We start from the raw sequence: 24,321 nt of genomic DNA, 5'->3' as shown, positions 1-24,321 counted from the left end.
CAAGAATTACCTGCATTACTGATACTATCGGCTTTCTACAATTTATTGAATTGTAAAATAACTCAAAAAATGGAGGTGCAAGCCCTTTCAGAAACAGATACCCCCAAATGGTGCCAGACACAAGATACCATTTCTTTTTTTTTTCGGTACGCGGGCCTCTCACTGTTGCGGGCTCTCCCGTGGCGGAGCACAGGCTCCGGACGCGCAGGCTCAGCGGCCACGGCTCACGGGCCCAGCCGCTCCGCGGCATGTGGGATCTTCCCGGACCGGGGCACAAACCCGTGTCCCAAACCCGTGTCCCCTGCATCGGCAGGCGGACTCTCTACCACTGCGCCACCAGGGAAGCCCAAGATACCATTTCTTTTTCACCCATTTCATTGTCTGTTGGGCTGCACCCCACAAGCCTACAAGCCCTGTGCTTGCCCAGCTTCAAGACCGAAGAAAGAGCCCGGAGCTGGCAACAGAGACATCAGTGGTTTAATGGATGGAGGAGCTTACATGTCTGAAGCAAGGTCCTGGAGTGACACCGTACCATGTGCCGGCGCAAGCCAGGCAGGATGTGGCAGGACCTGGCGGCAGTCTTTGCTGTGGGAGGGGGATTGCCACTTATATGGGGATTGACGTCAGGTGGACTCATTAGTTACCAGGGAAACCAGCGGAGGGACTGCACCTCCCCGCCCCTTTGATAAGAACAATCACCAGCTGGGACCTGGGGCAAGTACGCAGGAAGGTCAGTCGTATGCATAGGGTGTAGGTGAAGCAGGCCCTGGTCGGGCAGGGGATAGACAGAGAGCAAGAGAGCAGCCATCCTGAGTGGCCTGAACATACAGCGTCTTACAGTTTTTCCTGACACCCGCTCCCACCCTTACCCAATGGCTCTTTCCTCAAATAGATCTTTTTCCTTGCTCCTGCAATAGGAGTTTGTACATATTAGAAAAAGTGTTTTCCCTGAGAAGTTCTGTGATAAAAGTGTGGTATGTTTTCTTATTTGAAAGATAAACTGTAAGGTTAGCTACAGAGATCCACACAACATCCCATCAGGTGATGCTCAGACACGTGATTAGTTCAAATAGAAAAATACTTTACATTGCATTTTCAAGAAAGAAATTTATTTTTACTGATTCACACTGTTTTTTAAAAAATATCCAGAAATGGTTTTGTTTGGCCTTCGTGCACATTTCTCTGATGTAATCTGAGAAAACGTGCACTTTCTGACAGTGGGCAATCCTCTAATTAATAACATCTCAGGGCTTCCCTGGTGGCGCAGTGGTTGAGAGTCCGCCTGCCGATGCAGGGGACACGGGTTCGTGCCCCGGTCCGGGAAGATCCCACGTGCCGCGGAGCGGCTGGGCCCGTGAGCCATGGCCTCTGAGCCTGCGTCCGGAGCCTGTGCCCCGCAATGGGAGAGGCCACAGCAGTGAGAGGCCCGCGTACCGCAAAAACAAACAAAAAACAAAACAAAAAAAATCTACACATCTCACAAAGCCCACAGCCCAAGAGGATGATTTTGGCCCCAAGTGTGCCCTATGGATATTCAGTTAATACCTTTATCTGAGCATCATACAGATAAGAGTTATGCTGTCTTCCAGTGGATAAGAAAGGAAACCCCAAAGCAAACAACCTCATATTTAGAAGACTCTTAAAGATATAAACAAGGGTTGGCAGCTTCTGCTCACTCCCGTTTAGGCAATATGTAAATATACAGATGTCAACATCTGATATGAGTGTACGATCTCAAAGAGGAGATCATTTCCTGCTGCAACCCGCTTCCCTCCCCTTCCCTAAACTTCAGAAAACTCTTTTGAAAACGTTTGGTTGAAAGGTAGTTGTTAGGAAAGAATTCTTCCTGGGCCACTCGTGGTTCTGCATTTCTTGTGACAACTTTTGTTCCTTACTATTATTTGCTTGTGCAGCAAACAGGCCTGGAAGAGAGTGTCTTTCTCCAGGGCGGAGGACATATTTGTTTCCTGACCAGGAAAATACAGATACTGTCTTCTTCCACGTTGAAGGCTGGGCAGGTTTGCTAGCGGCCACCTTATAAAATTAGGAGTTCCTATGAAACCAAGCAGGACCCTGTGGGGCCCTCCTGGGTACCAAAGCCTTTCCGTGTCTTGTTTGTAGGAAAAAGGCTTTCGGTCTCCTAGACATTCCCTGGGTTCCAAAGGGCGGATGCAAACGGTTACTAATTAGGCGAGTGAGGGAAGGCAGAAACAAAGTAAAGGCAGTCCAGAAACAACAGTGCAGCCGTTCCCTCTACCGAACTACCTAGCATAGGCCCTGTTTACTTACATGCACCTGGACAAAGACAAAGGACGATCTCATACCCCAATTTATTCAATATATCCACATTGAAAGGCTTTCGAGTTGTTTCTGCTCTTTTGATACTAAAACGAATAGATCCCAATATTAAAGAATTTTGAGAAACTGTAGAAAAAAACATTTCAGTCAGTATTCCATCCAAGGATTTAGTATGTACAAGTGGAGTTATGATCGTGGTTTCCCAAAGAGTCTCAGTGCTCCTAATATTATTTGACATTTACATTTTTATTTAAAAAAGCATCAAATTCTCTTGGAGCTTAAAAGGAATTTTGCCTGTTTTTTAAGTCCTTTCATGTCGCCAACTTACATACTTGGGTTTTAAAATTTATATAAAGAATTTATATTTTTCAGTTTTTCTTATATTTCCTTATACGTTGCTTTTATCCTAATTACCTTCCACCTTCTGTCTGTCTTGTTTTCTTGGTCTTTTCAATCTTTTCAAGTTGAATATTTCCATTTCCATTTTTATTTGTTTATTAATGAAAGCATTTCCTTCCAAATGCCACTTTGTCCACATCACAATGGCTTGTAAGTAGAATAAAAATCATCCTTTTCTAAATTATGTAATTGTGGTATTATTTCCTATTTTATATGGGAGATTGCTTGTGTACATTTTGTTGAGATATTGCTTTTTTGTGCATATTTTATTAATTTTCATTTAATAATGCATTGTGGTCAGATAATATGGCCTGAGTAGTTTCTATATATTGAAGTTTATTTTTATCTAATATATGACAATTTTTGTAAATGTTTCATAGGTACTTGAAAAGATGCACAATGAATGTAGAGTCTTCCTCTCTCTACACACACTATTCACTCAATTTCCTTCTCCATATATTCAAAAAAAACTAAATCTACTTTATCAAATATGAAGGAAAGTGTTAATTTCGAATTACTAATTAACATGTTTCTGTCCATTTCCTCTTGTATATTTAAGTACTCTTATAAAATAGTACTTAATGAAAACGGTATTTTATTGACACACAAAGCTTCCTGACTGTTTTATGGTTCTTTAACTTATTTTCCCATTTTTTAGCTATATTTTAAAACTCCACTTGCAAAAGTTCTCCCTGTCCCAGGGTTCAGCCTAACCTCCGTCTTTTCACCTCCACTCTTCCACATAAATGGGTCAGTAATCTCCCCTTCTTTCTTAGCACGTCTGGGCTTCTTTTCCAAGAAGTGGTGTTGTCCATCATCCATTCATCTCTCCTTTGTTTCATCTGCACTTGGTCTACTAGAAATTCCTAGGCATTTACAACATATAGATAATAACACCACTTCCCTATTTTCAGCCAAATTCAAATATTCGACACCTTTATCTTCTTTCAGTCATTTTTCCTGGCATTTGGCCCAGAGATCATTTATTTTATCTAGTCAAATCCTCATAAAATTTTTGGGAGACAGGAAAGGGATGAAATATCCCTCTTTAAAATGAGAGGGGGCTGAGGCTTTGAGGTATGACCTGACTTTTCTAAGGAAGTGGAAGCATGAGACTAGAATCGTGCTTCTGCTCTGTCCTGTGATTTTTCTGAGCATCAAGAGATTCTGTTTAATGACTTTCAAATGAAGTTTCATCATAAGTAATATTAGATACTGCATTATTTTTTGTGGAGGATTGAAGATGGCTTCAAATTCTTGGAAAGCCTGCATTCAGAAATAGGGCATCTGGGTTCCAGACCTTTACATCTGGGCTTCTGGACTGGTTGGTGACTGCTCTGATTAATAACATCTGGTAGACGTGACATTTTGTTTGTTTCGGCCATGCCCTTTGAGACCTTTATGGCCGTTTCTCCTTCTCTCCCTTGTTCTGAGTCACCATGTGAGTCACACTGCTCTGAGGCTGCCATGGTATGAGGAAGCCCAAGCTCACTGTGTACACTGGCCATGTAATTCGAGGTTAGACTCTTTCTTAGAGAATCCAGCCATTTTCATCTTACAGATGGAAAATCAAAATCCAAAAAAAAATTCAAGGATTTGCTCAAGGCAAAATCCTAACTCCAGAAGCTCCAATAGAAAACAGTCCCCTTGACTTTTGAGTCCACTGCTCTTTAGACTCCAATGCTGATCTCTCCTGGGAAGATGAGCTTCCTCCCCACATATGACAACGTGTGACAACACAGCCTTGTACTTTGACAGAACCTGTGCTGCCAAGAAGCAGCAGGAAGGGCCTGACAACTGCTAGAATTTCTGTGAACACACAGGCTACCAGCACCTCTTCTCGCTTTTACCACAATCGTTATCCAGGTTATGCTACTGCCTTTTGCAATTTCCCTTTGCTGTTTTGGGACTCTGCTGGCCCTTGTGATAAACCTTAATGCTAATTTGTGTTCACCTACATAAAATTCATATGTATTAAAAAAATGGTTCAAAAAAATCAATTCTGGGGAATTCCCTGGTGGTCCAGTGGTTAGGACTCTGCACTTTCACTGCTGAGGGCCCCGGCTCGATCCCTGGTCGGGGAATAAGCTGCGTGTTGCGGCCAAAAAAAAGAAAAAAAGTATTGAAAAAAATAATTAAAAAATCAATTTTCCTTTTGCTCTGTCTCTCCCTAATTATTGCCTAGAATTTAAAAAATCATTTTAGCACTCAAGACACAAATCTACATAATTGGGAGAGGAAAAAGTCAGCATTTATAGATTAGCGTTTATGAGTCATTCTCTATGGGCCTGGCCCTGTGCAAACTGGTTTCATAGGTTATCCCATTTAATATCCACATAAATTGTCAACACATATGCCATCTGAACTTTACAGACAAGGAAAATGAGGCTCAGAGGGGTCACATAATTTGTTCATCCTGCCATAGCCAGTGGGTAATGTTTCTGAGGCTCGGAGCCCATGACGTTCTTCCCTCTTTACCGCACTCACTGTAAAATAAATTATTGGAACCCTCTATTCAAAGAGCAGGTTAGGTGAGAATTACACCAACTGGGTCTATTCCACTGGATCAAGGCCGGAATGCGAGTGCCTCTTTGCTATGTTCAAGACAGAACACCACAATCTGTGTGGCAAAATCACGGAGTTAAGTCCATGGGCTTTGCTGTCAGCGACCTGTTGTCAAATATCAACCCCACAGCTGCCTAGCCTTCTGACTTCAGGAAAGGTACTTAAACTTTTTTTTTTTAAGATTCAATTTTTCCTTATCTCTAAAGTTAATATAATGTGCCTTAAGTGTTGTTATAAGTATTTTATAAGATGATGCTTTTAGAGTGAAAAGCACAATGCTTCTCATGCCTGAAGTGCTCAGTAAACACAGCTGCACCTTTCCTGCTGCTACTGCACAGAGAGGTGGCTTAGACCAGTGGTGTCCAAGGCTCCATGTGGTCAAGATGTGGAGATTTGTCCAAAATGAGCTATCAAAGGGACGACAAAGGAGGCAGAGGCATCTACTTGGATCTAAGTCTAAAAGCTTAATAGAAGTAAAAAAAACTAGTAATGTGAGTCAGGAATAGGTGGTCAGTATGGGCAGGTGGGAGGGGTGGAAGACAGAGGGGAGACAGGTGAGCAGAGTGCATGTATGTTTGCACATACGTGTACTATCAGCTGGGAAGAGACAGACACAGCTTTTCTGTATGAAGAGAGTTAAAGAATGCCTCATACAGGTGGATGTGTCAACATGGGCCCTGGTTTGTCTGAGACAAGAGAAAATGGGCTGGGAAACACACTGTAGGTAAGAAGCACTGCAAAAATACAGGTGGTTGGGAAATATGTCAATGTGACATGTGTGTCAGTGTAAGAAAAAACAGTGCTGCTTAATAAGGAAATGCTCAACACCAGTGCACTCCTGGTCGAGAACATTTAGTTTTACTTGTCTTGGAAAACAGCTCATGAAACTTGAAAACTGTATGGAAACAGAAGCCCAGGAGAGCATTAGCCAGCCAAGCTTGGACTGGCACTGTTTGGATTTGTTCAAACAGTCCTCTGAAGTTGGAAGGTTTATGGACAATTGGCTTCTCACAGACTTGACTTAATTTTCCATAGGGGACACCTTACACTTAATCTTCCATTTTATTCAAGATAAATGGAAAAAAAAAAAAAAAAGAAGATATCTTGCTGAGTTTGTACCAGACTAACAAATAAAATGTAGTTCATATAGTCATGTAGTGGAAGTTGCTAGGTGACATTTAAAATTGGACTTTGTAGAATATCATTTTCATTAACTTGAAACAAAACGGATGTCATTATTATATATTTTAAACCATGTATTGACCAAAATACTTTCATAGAGTGTGAAAAAAGCTGGATTTTGGAATAACATCAGAAATTATTACAAACATCTACATAAATACTTTAAGTATTAAGTACAGGTATATTCTTACCTGTACTCAGTAATGATTTTAAGAATATATATTCTCTATCTATCAATCATCTGTCTATCATCTGTAAGCAGATACATTTACAGAGACACCCTTTTAATATAAGGAACATGATGAATACATATTAAAGCATTAAATTTCATAAATAAAATTTTTGCTGTCATTTGATTTTGAAATATATAAATATCTAGAGGCTATAATAAGGTTTATGTAATTAATTTCCAATGTCTGCATATAATAAAAACTGGGATGAACTTTAGTGGTGGTTATACAATTTTACCCATTTAAAATGAAAGGTTCTTCTTTTGCCATTTTATGAATTAGCTAATAATTATTGACCTTTTACTAAAGACCAGGTGGCATTCTAACACTCTGAAGTAGATATTATTGATACTTCTTCCTCTTTTAAGAAGAGGTAGCTAAGGCACAGAGGAGGTAAGTGACTTGCAGGAGGTCACACAGCTCTGCTCGTCTTTCCCTAGAGTCTTCCTGCTTACCCACCATGCCATGCTGCTTCCACCTAATGTGTATGCATTCACTGAATACATCCCAGAATGTGAACTATGTTCACATTCTTTGAAAGCATTCTTAATTATCTTTCCATGCAATGCTTACATCAATTTCTTAGATTTTAGTTTGACCACTATTGGCCTAAGTGTTTCCCTATTTTACAGCACTATGCCAAAGAAGAGTCAGTCTGATTCTTTGGGTTGTATGTGTATATGTCATATATGTTTTTATGCTGAGTCATCTTGATTGACTTTTGACATCTGTTTTGTTTTTTTTTTAAGGAAATTATTCTTGTAATTGCCAAGAGCAGATTGTATGACCCTCAATAAATAAGATTACCACAGTTTAAAAGTAAATTTTTTTTTGTAATTTCCTTACTATTGTTCCATTCTAGCAGTACAAATAAAAGAAACAAAACTGTATTTTTTTTTTTTTTTTTTTGCTGTACGTGGGCCTCTCACTGTTGTGGACTCTCCCATTGCGAAGCACAGGCTCCGGACGCGCAGGCTCAGCGGCCATGGCTCACGGGCCCAGCCGCTCCGCGGCATGTGGGATCTTCCCGGACCGGGGCACGAACCCGTGTCCCCTGCATGGGCAGGAGGATTCTCAACCACTGTGCCACCAGGGAAGCCCTATTTTTTAAACATAGCAGTTGAAATTTTTAATGTTGGGCACTCATTTTCCTTATACATTATCAATTCTAATCAAGTTGATTAAATATTATACATAAATATTATATATTGATATAATGCTTTTTTTGAAGTGACATCTAGAGTATCCACAACAAATTTTAAGGGAAAAAAACATGATCTAAATAAAATATTTACTATTACACTGTGTCTCAGCAGCACGTATTAGAAAAATTACACATTGCCTTCTCGTCATTTCCATCTCATTTGTGTATTTATTGCAGACAGAAATGTATATTTTCTTTGTTCTTGTGTGTTTGTTTACAGACGAAATTTCCTTCAGTGTTCCGAAACATTAGGAACACAGGCCCACTTTAGTTATCAGCTATAATAACTTGTTCTAATTGAGTGAGCTTGTGTTAGTTTAATCAGTGTCTGTCAATCAGTAAAAGAAAATTTCACAAAAATGCTAATGGCATTTCCCAGCAGGGAACTGGTCATTGTCAGTAATAATAAAGGTCTTGTCTTTTGGTTAATAATTGATAATACTGAGCAATAGAATCAAGACTAGAACTTTGAAGGATGAATTCATTAACGGATATTCCTATATATTGGATATAACATACCACTTGCAATCACAAATCATACGTTTAAACTTCTCCTAGAATTCTGTAAACTTCTATGAATATACCTAGAAGAGAGACTGCAAGAAGTGTTAACATTTTCGTGTGTGTGGCTCACGAGATTATGATGTTTCCAAATTCTTCACCTTTTCAGTATGGGAAAACTAGTTTTGTTTGTTTGTTTGTTTTTTCCCCATAGCTGATAGAGATTCCTGTAAAATGTGGGTATGAAGAATGCGGTCACTCAAAAGGAAGCCAAACTACCTAGGATACATCCCATTCTGGAAGCTTTCTTATTCCTTCAAAAGTTATAAATGAGCACATAGTGCTCATGGTCTTGTTAGATATACTTGAAAGGAACTGAAAGATATAATTTAGCTACAGTTGGGAATAACAGCTTAGTGTCTTCAGAATACTCACAACAAGTATTATGGTATTTTATACACTCTAAGATGCCATCATTAGAAAGCCAACGTGATTTTATGTAGCACTACAAAAGAACAGTGCTGCTAATTAAACTGTAACTCCCATCTGACTAGAGAGATGTTAAACTGTGAAAAAGATGTGCATCTTGGAATTGATGCAGTGGAATAGCATTTCCTCGTTCATGCAACTATTTAGACAAAAAATAATTTCATAGGCTGGTAGCAGTCAATACTCGGGTAAGATTTACGATCAAGTATAAATCTAGAAGGGCAAATACGCTAATTTCGAGTCGCAGTCTAAGCTAGTTGTACATAAAGCCAGCTTTGTTCTCTCTCCCCCTCTCCTCTTCTCTCTACTCTGCCCTCCCCAGAGACAGGGAGGCATTAGACCCACCTCCATGCCTACAGGGCAGTAGGTAGAGTCAAACAATGCTGCTTCCTCACCAGAAATTTCTTTTCATCTTACATTATAAAAGGAAATAAGATCATTTGTTTTTAAATGATTACTGTTCAAAAGGTTTATTGTTTTGGGAACAGTACAAATTTTTTAGTTTGTTAAATGTGCGAGGTTACTTTTGTTTCTTGTATTTCTAGTAACAAGGGCAAGTAAAATGACAAATCTTAAAGAAAACAATTTGTTTTCCAGGGAAGAAGTTCTACGTGAGACTCTGCTATTTGTTTTTCTCCAACCACTAGAGCTTAGGAAAACCAAAGAACTGACTGACAGCTTTGGACAGCAGTGCCTTCAACAAGTCTTGCCAGTGTTGTTTTTTAGGCATTAGAAGTGGGTTTGCTATCTTGCAGGTGTTTCAATAACACTGAAGCTATTTGTCCTTAAATTGTGTCCAGAGCTTTTCTGGTGACCAGGAGGCAAGAATTACTGGAAACAGGTGCATTCCAGACACTATGCTTTTAAAGGACACACTGTAATTCTTGTTATGGGAGACCGTTCCCTTTCAAATCACTTACAATATTACAAAGGTACTAACGACCCCCTCCCCCACTTCCTTTACTTATTTTTGATAAGATATCAGGAAAAATCTGTGTTTTAAAAATTACATTTATGTCGTGGACCTGTGCCCTGTGGACATTTCATAATACTTGTAAAGCTTAAAAACATAAAAAGCAAATTAAAAAAGAAGTTTCTTTTGTATTATTTGTGTTTGTTTTTGTGTGTGTGTTTGTGTTGTGTGTGTATGTGTGTAGAGATCCACGGAAATCCAAAATTAAATTATTTCAGCTCTTGTTGAAGATGAAATCAGCCTCCACTCACCCTCAGGGGGCTAAGCCATGCTGGCACATTTGCAATGTGCTTTCTAATGAATGGCTGTTCACCAAGACAACGAAAACTTTCCTCGATAATGTTGCATGCAAGGCAGAGCACCTGTAAATGCTTTTGGCAACAGAATTCGAAGAACTTGGAGGGTTCTAAGAACATGAGCTTTATGAAATGGAAACAAATTCTAGACATGCCATTTGTTTAACTATCTAGTTTTAATAATTTCCTCAAATATTTGAATCTTAGTAATCTCAGACAGAGTTCCAGTTTAAAATTTATTATCGTGGCTTAATTCTCCCATGTACCCCCTTACAAAATTCTCTTTTAAAATAAGGCTAGTTTTGAGTTAGTAAGTAAAGAAAATATAGGACTATTTAAGATCACTCTCTGTTACTATCATGATCATTTTCCCTTTCTTATCTGGACTTAAGAGTGAGAAGCTGAAGCTTTACATCTGAATGGAAAAAGGAAGAGTGTCTTCTTGTACTGAAGAAATCATTCTCCATGGAGCTTTGACTGAGGACCTTCCAATAAGTTGATTATCCAAGAAATCAATCAGGCTCTACTGTCATGACAACATAAACAAGACCAACTGGTGTTTTTAGTATAGTTGAATCAAAATTTTGTAATGGCATTTCTTAACCATCTGATTTAATTAGTTACATTAATAAAGCATGGAAAACTTGAGATTTCAAGGAGTAAAAGGAAAAAGATAAGCTTACTCAAAATTACAAAATTTTGATCCCACAAAATTCTGGGCCACTTGAGAGAAGGAACATTGTTGTCCTTTTCTTGTTTTCCCTACCACCCCGCAGCGTTTTGAGCACGGAGTAATAAATGTATTATTTACAAACCTGTGAATGGAGTTAATAAATGGCCAACTTCTCCTTTAAAACTTCTTAATGGAGTCAGTTAATATTCATTCATTCTTTCAATATCTTTCTCAGTGAAGGAAGTGTAAGTACACACCTCTAACAGCCTTACCGATATAGCGATTCTTTTTATCCAGTTCTCCACAGTGCAAGTGAACTGTTTTATGCACAATGCTTTTCTAGGTATCAGATTCTTCAAACAAGAATAGAAACATTGCCTAACTCAGATTATAGAGATATATCAAAATATGTTTATTCATGTGTTCCCTAGGAAGGATGGTGATAAATGGGGCAAAACAAAGTTTTACATGCATATGATGCTGAAAGATATATTGAATTCTTTCTCTTATAGTTAAGAAACGGTTGTTGAGACATTATTTCTCATTCAAGTTTATCTATAAAGCCAGTAACTCTCTGAAATCATCTCTTTTTTAAAGGATGAAAGTAAATACTTCAGTTGCCTGAACGATGATGTTTGGGGGAATTCATTGCTTGTATAGCTTCTTGGTAATCTTGTAAAATCTTTTTAATAACATTAAAAATGTATAAACATTTTCTATCTGATCAATATTTATCTTCCACGGCTTGGTTTTAAAACTGGAAAGCCAATGAGCAGTGTTATCTTCTTATTTTGCAGTGAATACATAATAAACAAAATGCAACATTTTTATATCTTAGGTAGGTTTTCCGGTACTTTTCCAACTCGCAAGTTACACTATTGCCTATTTTATGGCACAAACCTTTGTTTTATTTTGTATAAATCAATTAAGAGTTAGATAGAGGGTATTTAAATTCTATTCCATACTTGTTGGAATTTCTTTTTTAAAAAGAGATTTGTGCATGTAGAGGAGGTCTCTTAAAAGAAAAAGAAAAGGTATCTGGGAGACCTGGAAATCTTTGCTTACAGCCCTAGAATTTGGGGAATTGGGGCAGTTCTCAAGTTGTGGTAGCATGCCCTTGGAAAAGCATCATTAGTTCAACTTATTCTACAGAATGGACTACCTATGGAGTAATTTAATTAGTATCAATATTATCCTTCAGAGAAAAGCATAGCTTTGCAATCACTGTTGAAATTAAACCAAAGACTCCATTTACATGTATGCACCAAGCTGATGGAGTCTCTGATTTTGTGATTTTCAGAAACATTTGGTTTCTTTGTTAAGCCATACTGAGCCTGCTATTTAAACACCTGCGCCCTTTCCCTTCCATCTCCGAGCACCCAGATCCACGGTGTACCCAAATCCTGGCTTTCCACTGCCTGAGATCTTAGTAGGTGGACCTACCATCTCTAACTCCTTCACAGCAATTGCTTCACTCCACTCCCTGGACTTGCTTCTTAGTGGCACAGGATAAGATAAACATACAACCACATCAAAAGCAAATGTAAATTGAATTTTGTTTTGCAAATGTTTTGGCACAAGATTGTTAGACACACTTGTAAAGGATTGGAAGACATTACGTAGCTATAGTTGGGAATAAAAATTTAGTGTCTTCACAAACATTGCAAGTCTTATCATTATTCAACATCACCATCATAATAATGAAACTTTCATAGTACTTTCTGAGTGCCAGGTCTGTTCTTAGCACTTTATATATGTTAATGCACAGATACCTCATTGCAGCCAAATAAGTAGAACTCTTGTATCCCCATTTTACAGATAGAGGAAAATGAGACATTTAGAAGTTAAATAACTTGTTCAAGATTATACAGACAGTGCGTGGTAGAACGGGGATGGGAACCCAGTACACTGAGTGCTCTCCTTACGGCAGACAATCACAGTTGCGTGAAAGAGCTCTTGAAATTCCCTTTATGAAATACAATTTAAATGACTCACTTATGAGCATTTTGCCCGTTCAGAACAACTAGAAGTAAAGAACTACCGCTGTTGACTAACAGCAAGTGACATCACAGTTGTTCATTTTGGCTGAAAATTAACATCAGCAGATTGTAAATATGGGCTGATAATGAATGTTCAAGATTCTGAAATAATTTGAAGTGTGGTAGTTACATTTTTTTCACCCGATTTAAGCCACTAGAAAAATGTCATATTAATTAGATAATTGTTACAATAATTTAAATTTAACCCAAATCTTTCTAGAAGACGAAATCATACCAACCTCCTACTGATGCTTCATCAATTAACCCCATAGTCTCATGTTAATAATCCTATTAACGTTCAAGTTACTCTTTCACCCCCACTGAAGGCCAGATGTAAGCCTGATTTGCACTTGCTGCCCTTAAGTATTAGGAGGACTTTTTAAACCATACCCTAGATAGAGAAAAATGTGTATGTAGTATTGACAAAATCTGAAATGTATTAAAAATAATGTAAAATCATTTGCTAGACTATTTTTTCTTCTTACATTTAAAAGATAATTTTATACTTCAAAATATTATGTATTTGAGAATTTTAAAAGTCAAAACTAAAATAATGCTAGATAGAAAGCCCCATAGTCTTAAAATGGAATAGAATTATGAAAGTTTTTCTGGGTAGTGACCCACCTATTTCCCAAAGCTCCACTTGTCCTCTCATAGATGGAATCTAATGCATCCCTATAAATTCTGAAGAAAGAGAATATTGACCTATTAAAATTAGAGCCGATAATAATTCCATTGTTTGCTTTTCAAAGAAGTTAGTAGTAAAGCTTATAATTTTTTTAAGCTACTTGTAAAATTTGCTATTTCAGATTCTTTATTAAATTATTTCTTAGCTTGACCCTGAAACTATAGCATAGTTCCATGACAGGATAACAGATAGCTGGTAAACAGTATAAGCTCCTTTTGCAAACATTTTAGTATCGACTCTGAAACACGGACAGAAAGAGCTGGAAGTTTCAGAGAATCTAGGATAAATACAAAGACAAAAAGAAAAGTGTAATCCTTTCTGGTAGAAACCTATTTTCCTCATTATTTTGGGTCCACATTTGCATCTCTGATTGTCCAACTACATGTGGAGAGATGCAGAGAGCACTGCTTCTTGTTTCACTCTCTGTGCACTCCACTCCTCTCTGGGTAACTGTGGTAACAGGTCATAGGTACATACACGAAGTGCATGGCTAGCGGCCACAAATAGCTTCTTTCGTCATATGCTGAAGAGGATATTAGAAAGATGAGGTTCAGTAACTGGGACAAGCTCTCGGGGCTGGGATGGGGTTGGACGCTGGGGCGCTGTCATGAAAGGACCCACATACACACGATGTGCATCAGACCTCGGTGACATTCATTTCCAAGCTGTTAGGTTACCAAGGAAGGAGCCTTACCCGGGCCTTCTGCTCCATTTCTAGCATTAATCTTTCATGTTGCTCAGCTATGGCCAGTGTCGCAGAATGGACCTTCTGATAGATCATTTCTCCTTCCCTTGTTTGAAAAGTGAATAGTCCTTCTCCTGTGTCACACATTCTGTGAGGATAGAGATAGGGAAAGAGATGGGTCTTCATGTGTTCAAGTGCGTAACAGTTCTCCATGTAAAAGATGCCCTCACCCTGTCATCCCCTCCACCTTGATTTTCATAGGAGCAAGTGAACCAGATTCATCCTTGACCAAACCAACCAAGGAACCAACCAACCAACGCATCTTTAAAAGGTGCATGAGAATGAAACTAAGGGTGGAAATCCATGCACATTTGGATTTTTAAAGATGAAGTGTTCACAACAGTGTGAAGAAACAGACAAAAATGCTGTCAGTTATTACAGTGCATGTCTTACCAATATTTAAAGAATCAAAGCAAATAGTTGTTTTCTTTAACAGCCTTCACTCTGATATCATAGCATTGTCTCCTATGACTCGATAGCTCTTGAAACGTTAAGAACTTAAGAAAAAATCTGCAATTTTATACTCATGTAGTAGGAACCAAGGAGAAGATTTTTTTAGTTTAAGGATTTGCATACATAGTTTGAAGCTTTTACTTAAACTGAGGAATCCTTATGTAAATCTCAGTATAGCCTAAGAAATAACATGGCAGAGAGGAGACTCCGTTTGGATGTGAGAGTATTTGTCTGAACTTGGCCCTGCCACTTACCAGCAGTGTGACCTGAAGCAAGCTAACCTGCCTGTACCCCCTTCGCACAATCTCTAACAGGAAAAATAACAGTACCCAGCTCATCAGATCCTTACGACAGTGGAGAGACTTGATACAATATTTATAGTGTTCCTTAGCAGATATTAAGTGCTCAAAAATGTTAGTTATCATTCTTTTCATCATAGAGAAAGTATGGCACTAATCTCAATATCCACCATAGAGAAGTGCTTGGCTTCAATATAATATTTTTATCTGATGGACTATTATACAACTGTTACTATGTCATTTCTGAGAGCATATAACATGAAAACATTTTTTTGGCCATGCCACAGGGCTTGCAGGATCTCAGTTCCCTGACCAGAGACTGAACCTGGACCACGGCAGTGAAAGCCTGGAATTCTCACCACTAGGCCACCAGGGAACTCCCTAAATTTCCTATAATGTAAATTCAAGAGGAAAAGAAAATCAGAATACAAATTCCTTTTCAATTATTTAACTATAATTACCTTTTAAAACATAGTCTTTTTTATTGGATTAAAGCCACTGACAATTTTTTATTGGACTAAAGCCACTGACAATTTCTCAGGCAACAGGATTATGGTTAAATTTTATTAATAAAGACATTCTAAAATAAAACATATTTTAAATTAATATTTTAAACCAGCTTTTAAAAATAATTGGAGGCCTTCAGAAAGACCCGCTGAATATCAACATGATGTTCCCAATCGGAAACTGGACCTTAACTGGACTGCTGTGTTGTTGTTTTCAGGCTACAACACCAAAAGATTTGCACAAAGGCCAACCTCATGAGGCCAACCTCTGTCTTCCAGCACCAAAAAGATTTTAGATTCTACCTTATGATTCTCCAAGGAGTTTTAGTAGAAAAAGAAGTGTCTCAAGAGGCTTCAGAAATTATAGAGGCTGTGACTGCCATCCCTCAGGGCTCCATAGAGCCAGCACTTAACTTCTGTGAAAGAGATCTTAATAAAATTCACAAAGCGTGAAATGGAAAGTCTGAGAGAAAAATGAAGAGTTTTCACAAAGTGAAACAAATGAGCTTTCTTTGTTGATTCAGAGGGGTAAAAAACTCCAACAGCGGGAGCAGGCAAATCATTGATGAGTGGTGAGCCCATCTTGTTTTAGGTTAAGTTTTGTTCATTGTTATCGGAAAAACACTCCTTATGAGCCTTCGGAAATGAGATAACGAAGACACAAATTGTTATTCCATACTCAGTCACTGAGTTGCAAAGGTCTAACACTTAGCACTTCCTGGGACTTAACTCTGCCCAGTGAAGGAGTCTGAAAGCTTACAGAAGGGTTTTATTTCCAGCCTCTGAAATAAAAACTACTGTAAACTTCGTCCATCGATCAAGAAACCAGGAATTAGAACATGCTAGCATAAAAAGCAAAGAACTTTTAGGTAGAAGGGGCTCTTTTTTAAACAATAGGTACCTAAAGCCAAGCTGAAATCAAACTTCTTCAGTGTAACTGGCTCAGATTTATGACTTCTGTCAGCAGTGTTGGAAGAAACAGTTTAGGTTTTTCCCAGTTATTGTTTAAAACATGTTCTCTCAGGAGTGGTAAGGAACAGATATCGAGATTTTTCTTATACGTCTAAAGAGTTTTGTGGTAGCGAGCCAGTACTAGAGAGGACAATGGGAGGAGGCATGAAATCATTCTGACAGCTATTGCCCCGCCCCTCGATCTGGTCCCCAGACCAGCAGCACCTGCACCTCTGGGAGCTGTCCAGAGTGCTGAAGCAGAATCTGCGTTTGACAATATGATTTGTACGCACATTGTAATTTGAGAAGTACTGGGCTATAGAACTCTTTCCACAGGTCACCATTTCATTCAAGGGAGTGGGAGATTATGCTTGGGACCCATAGGAGGACAAATTAGAAGCCATATTTGTGCAGCTTAAGACTTTGACATAACAAACTGAAGGTTAGAAAGGAAGAAATGTGACGAAAAGGACAAAAACACCTCTAGAAGAATCCTTTCCTTCATTTGGAGAGAGCTAAGATAGAGGTGCTAGTTACATTTGAATATCCTAACCCCTCACCACTAACATGCACATTCCTCAACTGCATTGACTTGAAGAATAAGTGAAAATATGGACAATGTATGTTTGTCCTGACTCCAAACTAGAATTTTATCGAAATGTATAGACAATTACAAATGATATCTCTCTTCATACTTAACATGGTATTTGCACAAAATTAATACTTCTTCTTATCTAAAATAAAATGTTAAAGAGTAGAATCTCTAAGGTCCCTTTCAGCTTTAAGGAATAATCTGGGGCTTCATAAAAATTCTAAGAAGTAGGACTGACACATTTATTTCCAGGTTTTTTTTTTTTCTTTTCTGACATTGTGATATAAGGGACATTATAATAGCATAGACTATAATAGTACAGTCAAAAGACTAAGGGTACAAATTTCAACAATCATGTTATGGCCTGTCATATTCATTTATCACATACTTATCTAGTACTATAAAGCCAGGCTCTGTCTTGGGCCTGGGGATAAAAAGGAGGGAACAATATACATGGCTCATTGCCTCTGAGGCTTTTTAAATGGTGGGGAAGATAAGCATTGTTCAGAAAATGACTCACTCACTGTGGTAAATGCTAGCAGGAAGAAGTACACGGCCAAGAGGAAGGCCATGGAAAGTTACTTCATCTATTTACTCCTCATGTACAAAATGGGGGTGACAAGACCTTGTCACAAGATTGTTTTTATTTTTCTTTTAATCAAATGAAGTAAAGTATGTGACAGTGGGCAGGAAAGGATTAATTCAGCAGGCCTGTGTTGCTCAAACTCTGCACATCTCGAAGAAAAGTCTGTTTGGGGGATGGTCCCTTGGAGGGTTTCTGGAATGCAACCCTGGAGCCTTTGTTATATTCAGTCTGATAAGAGTGTCTCTTGTGCCTGAGGCCTTGAGCCATGCTGTATCGGTCTGACCAGGTAAGTTTATCCTAACAAGGTGGTTCACCATGAATGCCTCTTTTGCTCTGGTGGTGGCTAGGGTCTGAGTGACTGAGGTTGTTCCTGGACCCTGAGGACACTGCATGCCCACCTAGCTGACCCTCAACCAAAACCTCAGACACCAAGGCTCGTGGGGGGCTTCCTGGGTTCACAACACCCTACGCTTACTGTCATGTATCATTGCTGTCCCCGTGTGACTGCACGGGAGGGTGTCTGGAGGCTCGTGCCTGGTCCTTCCTTGTCTGCATCCTTGTGTCTTTTCTCTTCGCTGATTGTAACATGTACCTTTCACTCTAGTAAACCGAAACTGTGTGCATAATAGTTTTTTTCTGAACCTTGCGAGTCTTTCTAGGGAATCATTGAGCCTGAGGATGGTCCTGGAGACTCCGCCACCCAAGACAGCCAGCAGGTGGTAGGTTGTTAATATATTTTGATATAATAAGAATATTAAAAATCCTAGTCTTTTCCTTAAATGGCTCCTTTTCAAATTCCATTCCTCTAGGGATTTAAGAGGGCATGCTCTCTTTCTTTATCCCACCTCACCATTCCCTTCCAGAATCCCTTGAAATAACAGTACTGCCAGTCTCGTCTCTACTGTGTTCTAACAAGTAAGAAATAACTAGAGTTCCCTGTGAATGTCTGTATTCAGAGGAAACTAAACTCCATGGAGGCACTCCATTATGTATGGGTCTCAAAGTTCCCTTCAAGCGGAGAAATAATCCTAAAAGATGGTGCCACGGAGGCAACGTCACTTGAGGAAAAGCCCCTACCATGTAATCGCTAGACCACTGCCCCCCTTTTCTTGTCCATACGTCTCAAACTTAGCGCTTTAGGAAGGACTGGCATCAGAATTCCAGCCTTTCTTCCAAATGGCAAGCAAAAGAAATTTACCAAGTGAGAAGTTAAGGAAACAGTTTAAGAAATGAAAATGGATACTTTAAAATAATTCTCTGGGGGTCTTTAGACATAATTTCGCTGCAGATGAATTTGTAAACCTCTGGCAATTTTGTCCGTCTTCACAGCGTATAATTTCACCCCTGCAGTGAGTTTTGCAGTTTTGTATGTATATTTAGTGATCAAATATTTATCCTCCACGCACATAGAAATTTTCAACTCTCAGCAATGGTGTAAAGCAGGAGCACTTTCCTGAAAGCCAGTGGTGTTTCTATTCATTATTTACAATTTAATGTTTAATTACAGAAAGTAATGAAATTCTTAAAAGCACAGCTCTTCTGCAGAGCAGTGAAACCCAATTAACAATTCTTTCCTGATAACAGTTTAATCTTTATTGTCATTTAACAATGCTAGCATTTTACTTTTTTTTAGCAGCTTTAAAAAGGCTGAAGTTTCTGTCTAAAGCTCTAGTGAGTCAGACGTTGATCTGTAGTAAAAAATTACAAGCAAAATGGACAAACAGACGAAAGCAACAGTAAAGCAAGTCCAGAAACAGACCCAGTTCATATGGGAGTTCAATATGTGGTGAAAGTGTTGTCTCAAATCTGTGAGGGAAAGCTGGACTAGTCAATAAACCGTGTTTGGACAACAGCCATCTGGAAAAATATTTGGATCCATGTTTCTACCTCCCCTGATATAAACTCCAGAGAAAGCAAAAACAAAACCAAAAAAGTACCAGAAGAAAGTAGGAAAGAATTCCTATATAAACTCAGAAAATGGAGGGGGTTTCAAGCTACGATCCAAGGCAAAATGTGACAAAAGATTGATAAATCTGCCTGTGAACAATGAACAAAATAAGTAAGAAATCATAAGATAGCAAATGGCAAATTCAAAACTAGGAAAAATATTTGAAACTCACAACACTGATAACTTCTGATACCTGTAAGTTAGGTATAATATCAGTACTTTTTTTCATTGGGTTGTTTGATCATTAAATGGATTAATATATGTAAATATTAAAACAGTGTCTGTAACTTATTAATATGAAATAGTACTTCTGTTATTATTACTACTACCCAAATAGTTAGATACCTAAAACATAGTGCTAAGCTAGTAAAAAACAAGGAGAATATAATGTATATAGTGTGCTAACAGTTTTGTAAAAAAGTATGTGGGGAAGAATTTATATACATCTTTGCTTATATGTACATTAAACTCCGGAGGAATGCACAAGAAACTAGTAACCGTGTTATTTGCTGGGGGGGAAGTGAACGTGACAGGTGGTCTATGAGTATGGGAGGGACACTTCTTGCTGATTCTTCTTTATGTAAACCATCAAATTAAATAAAGGAATGCTATGGATTTATTAATTGGATTTAATTAACTAAATTAAACCACATTAAAATTTAAAGTAAAGGTCTGAGGACCCTCACAGGGTTTTTGTGAAGATGTAGTGTTTATGATGTGCCCAGCTCTGTCTCTGTCCCTTAGCAAATAACAGGCTGCCCTCGGTATTCGCGGGGGACTGGCTCCAGGGCTCGATAGCAGAATCCAAGGACGCTCAAGCCCTTCGTATAAAGTGATGTAGTACACTTGGCCCTCAGGATCAGTGGTTCTGCATCTGCAGGTCAACGCTCAGTTGGTTAAATCTGCAGATGTGGAACCCACGGATACTGAGTGCCGACTGTACACTTTTACTGTTAAACTTATACAACACTGTACTGATGATTTAAGGGCCTCCCTTCCAGTTTAAACACACACACACACACACACACACACACACACACACACACAGTATATATATATTTATATACACATTTAATCTCTTTCCAGTGTAGCACAGGCATCTGATCTGATTTTCAAGGGACCAGGATTATGGAGAGTTCTGGTTTGTAAAGCATTGAAACAATACCCACAGCAATGAGGAGAATGATAACAGCTGGCTTTCGGGGAGCACCTACTAGTGCCAGGCATGGTGATAAATGCCGTGTGTGCATTACCTCACTGAGCTTCACAACACCCTACAAAGCTCTCACTGCTTCCGTTTTACAGAAAACACCATGCTAAGGAGGCTAACAGATTTGCCCAAGGTCATTAAAATTGATGTGGTCGAGCTGTGATCTGAACGTAGCCGTGTGATTTTGGAGCGTAAGCTCATCATCACTAAGCCCAGTTGCATTCATTCAAGATAAGAAGCAGAAAAGCACGCATAATTCTTTCATTATGAACATTTCTGTAATAGGGAAACAGAGCTAGGACAGGGTTCGGGATAAAATATTTTGAAAGCTCTCTCCTTCTTTGCTGCTGTTCCTTTTCTGTCAAATCAGGTTCCCAAGACATGTACCTCAATGGCATATGTGCACCCTTAAAATGCACATGAAGGTAAGTCAATCAAAATTGTTGAATTGGACTCAAACATGCCCTGGACTCCTAACTTCAAGTCAAGTCCTTCATAAGGAGGAAGATTTAGCAGGACATCTGCCATCCTCTCTGCCTCCTGACTGGACTATGTTCCTAAACACTTAATGCATATGGTGCCTGTTCTTGCTTATCTCACTGTTGGAACCTTAGGGCTACAATGCTGTCCCTCAAACAAGTTGAGAGACTCGATCCTACAAGGAGATCTTGATTTTAGTCCAGGCTCTCTGAAAATTAGCTTGAAATGCCATTTTGATCCTTTATAAAATTGAGTTTCAATGAAAGAATTGATATAAATGATCTCTAATGTACAAATTTCTTCCAAAATTCTACAATTCCTCCACCTGTGTACTCAGTGATGAGTACAAATTATAATCACATTAATTAAAATATCTCCATCTTTACACATATTTTCCAAATTTTCATATTGTTCTATTTTATTTACTTTTTCTTACTGCCAAATGTTCTCTTTTGGTTTTTCACCTCAATGAAAAAGCCAGTTGAGTCTCCCTGAAGCAGTCTGAAGTTCTGGTTTTACTAAATCCTTGAGAAAATATACATATAAGATGTTCTTCTCCTTACCTTCCTTCCTGCCTCAAAAATTGAGAATTGAAAAATCCACCAGGTGAAGATGTAAATAAACCATAGGACTTTAGTTGCTATTTAATTACCTCAAAGCATGATCATAAATTATTAACATTATCATTCTCATTATACTCTTACATTGTGTTTATGAAGGTTTAGTGGGGAAAAAAAGCATTTTAAAAGGGTTACAGCTAATTTTATATGCATCCAGTGGCTTTATTGTAAAAATATTGCATACTCCTTGAGGATTAGGAGTTTTAACATCTGTAACCCCCAAGTGTCAACCACAAAAAGCACCCGACGCACTCCAAAAATGTTTGTTGACCGAAACGACTTGAAAATTAGCATTATGATGGCTTCCTGACAGGTAATGAAATTGTAGTTCTGGATAGCAAAAAAAAAAAAAAGCAAAATAAAATATCAAAGAAAGAAATTTTCTTTGAAGAATGACCCCATAGTGTTAACATTTTCTTCTGAAAGGAGTAGACCAAACAATCCAAAGGAAAACAGAGCTGATACGTTCTTATGTTCCCAGCTGATACACACTTGATCTGTCTTAATATTGTGTGAGGGAGGCTGTGTGTATATCATATGAAACAACCCAAACCTATTTTTGTAGGAAGAGCTAAAGACAAAACAAGTCAACCAAAAGTTTAAATTCTGTCATTTAGAAATTATATTCCCTTTTTAAAGTGAAGTTGCCAAGTTACGACTGGAAGATTTTTTAAATTATCAAGCAAGTTACTAATATTTAGACACTGAATTGCAAAAGAAGAGTTTTCCTTCTCTTACCATTTTGAGGGGAGCCTAAAAATGAAATAATTATATTCCCTTAGAGCAAAAGAGCATGTAATCAGGGTTTAAAATTACATTTTGTTCTCTTTTTGCTCTAAATATAGTTAATTAAGGTAATTTTTAAATTATTTGAAAGATACTTTTGTTGTCTCAAGTGACTACAGAGGAAAGTGTTTAAATTATAGCCAAAATAAAAAAAAATTAAGACTATACTTGATTTTATGATGGTTATATTGCCTTTTCTTCTTCGCTTATATTTATTCATTCATTGATTTTTTTGGACATCAGCCAGTAATGCGTCAGGCCCTGTGTTAGCTTCTAGACTATATTTAAAAAATAATTAAATAATAAACATTAACTCATGAATTGCATTTGCTCTCATTACCTGTCTATCTATCTACCCATCTTTCTATGTGTTTACTTTTTCATTTAAACACTCAGTAAATGAGTAGATGGCTATATGAAATACCTAACATAATTACACATTTTGAAGAATTGAACTGGTTATCCTTATTGTGTTAAAATTTTCTCTAGAGGTTTTAGGTTGACAGATCACTGATAGAGTATAACTTTTACTCTTTTACTGCCATTACCAAAACAAACCACCTGGTAAAATGGTACAAAACATATCATTCTAAGGTAGAATATTACATCCTTTGTAATACCAATCAGGGAGAATACTGATTGGTATTACAAAGGATGTGGGCATATGTGTCTACTACAGCTTTTTCATTTGTTTAGAAACAGAAATTAAAATTAATGCCATAGTAAAAAATGAATATACTTAAATTTAAAAAATTAAAGAATTTCAAATGCAATTACTTAGTTTTTTTTTTTATAATTTCAAATGTCATCATTCCAGGTTAGTAAATTTTAAACCTTAATTTTTAAACTTCACTTAAAGTTTAAATTGTTTTCTTTAAAAGTATCTGAATTGAACATATAGTGAACAGACAATTTGAATCACCTTCAAAGTAGAACCCGCCTGCCAATGCAGGGGACACATGTTCGAGCCCTGGTCTGGGAAGATCCCACATGCCACAGAGCAACTAAGCCCATGTGCCACAACTACTGAGCCTGCACTCTAGAGCCCACGAGACACAGCTACTGAGACTGCATGCCACAACTACTGAAGCCTGCGTGCCTGGAACACATGCTCTGCAACAAGAGAAGCCACCACAATGAGAAGCTCGTGTACTACAAAGAAGAGTAGCCCCCACTCGCCGCAACTAGAGAAAGCCTGCGTGCAGCAATGAAGACCCAACGCAGCCATAAATAAATAAATAAATAAATTTAAAGAAAACAAAGAATGAAATTTAAAAAAATCACATTAATTCAAAAAGCTCCTCAAAAATCTAGAGACAAACGAGATACAAGTCATCATTCCTTAAAGGAGATGACTCCTGGGAATACATTCCTTTTAATGTTTGAACAGGTTTTCAATCTCCACCTCTGATCCATCTTCACTTCCAGTCTACGTCAAAGTCTCTAGATTCCTACACACATCAAGTCATGGGACGATGCAAATGACAAAAAGAAACACTGATATTGAAAGATGTCAAATGGAAGTTGTATAAATGAAAAAACTTATTAGTAATCCTTTTCTTACCCATTTTTGAATGTCAGTATTCCTGTTTTTAAAGTAAGAAGGTT

General features: G+C 38.1%; 1 protein-coding gene across 1 annotated transcript in view; it reads right to left on the bottom strand.

The window, feature by feature from the left end:
- The window catches only part of DOK6 (docking protein 6), a 408,133-nt gene that overhangs the window by 75,621 nt on the left and 308,191 nt on the right, over positions 1-24,321 (bottom strand). Inside the window, exon 6 of the mRNA XM_082668201.1 lies at positions 14,232-14,370. Coding sequence (XP_082524327.1) covers positions 14,232-14,370 — 139 coding nt within the window. The remainder of the gene's footprint in view (positions 1-14,231; positions 14,371-24,321) is intronic.

The sequence above is a fragment of the Grampus griseus genome, assembly GCF_964374135.1.
Source record: "Grampus griseus genome assembly, chromosome: 12".
Classification (NCBI taxonomy): Eukaryota; Metazoa; Chordata; class Mammalia; order Artiodactyla; family Delphinidae; genus Grampus; species Grampus griseus.
Note: the sequence above shows the minus strand (reverse complement) of the source record. Positions and strands in the feature narration are given on the sequence as shown.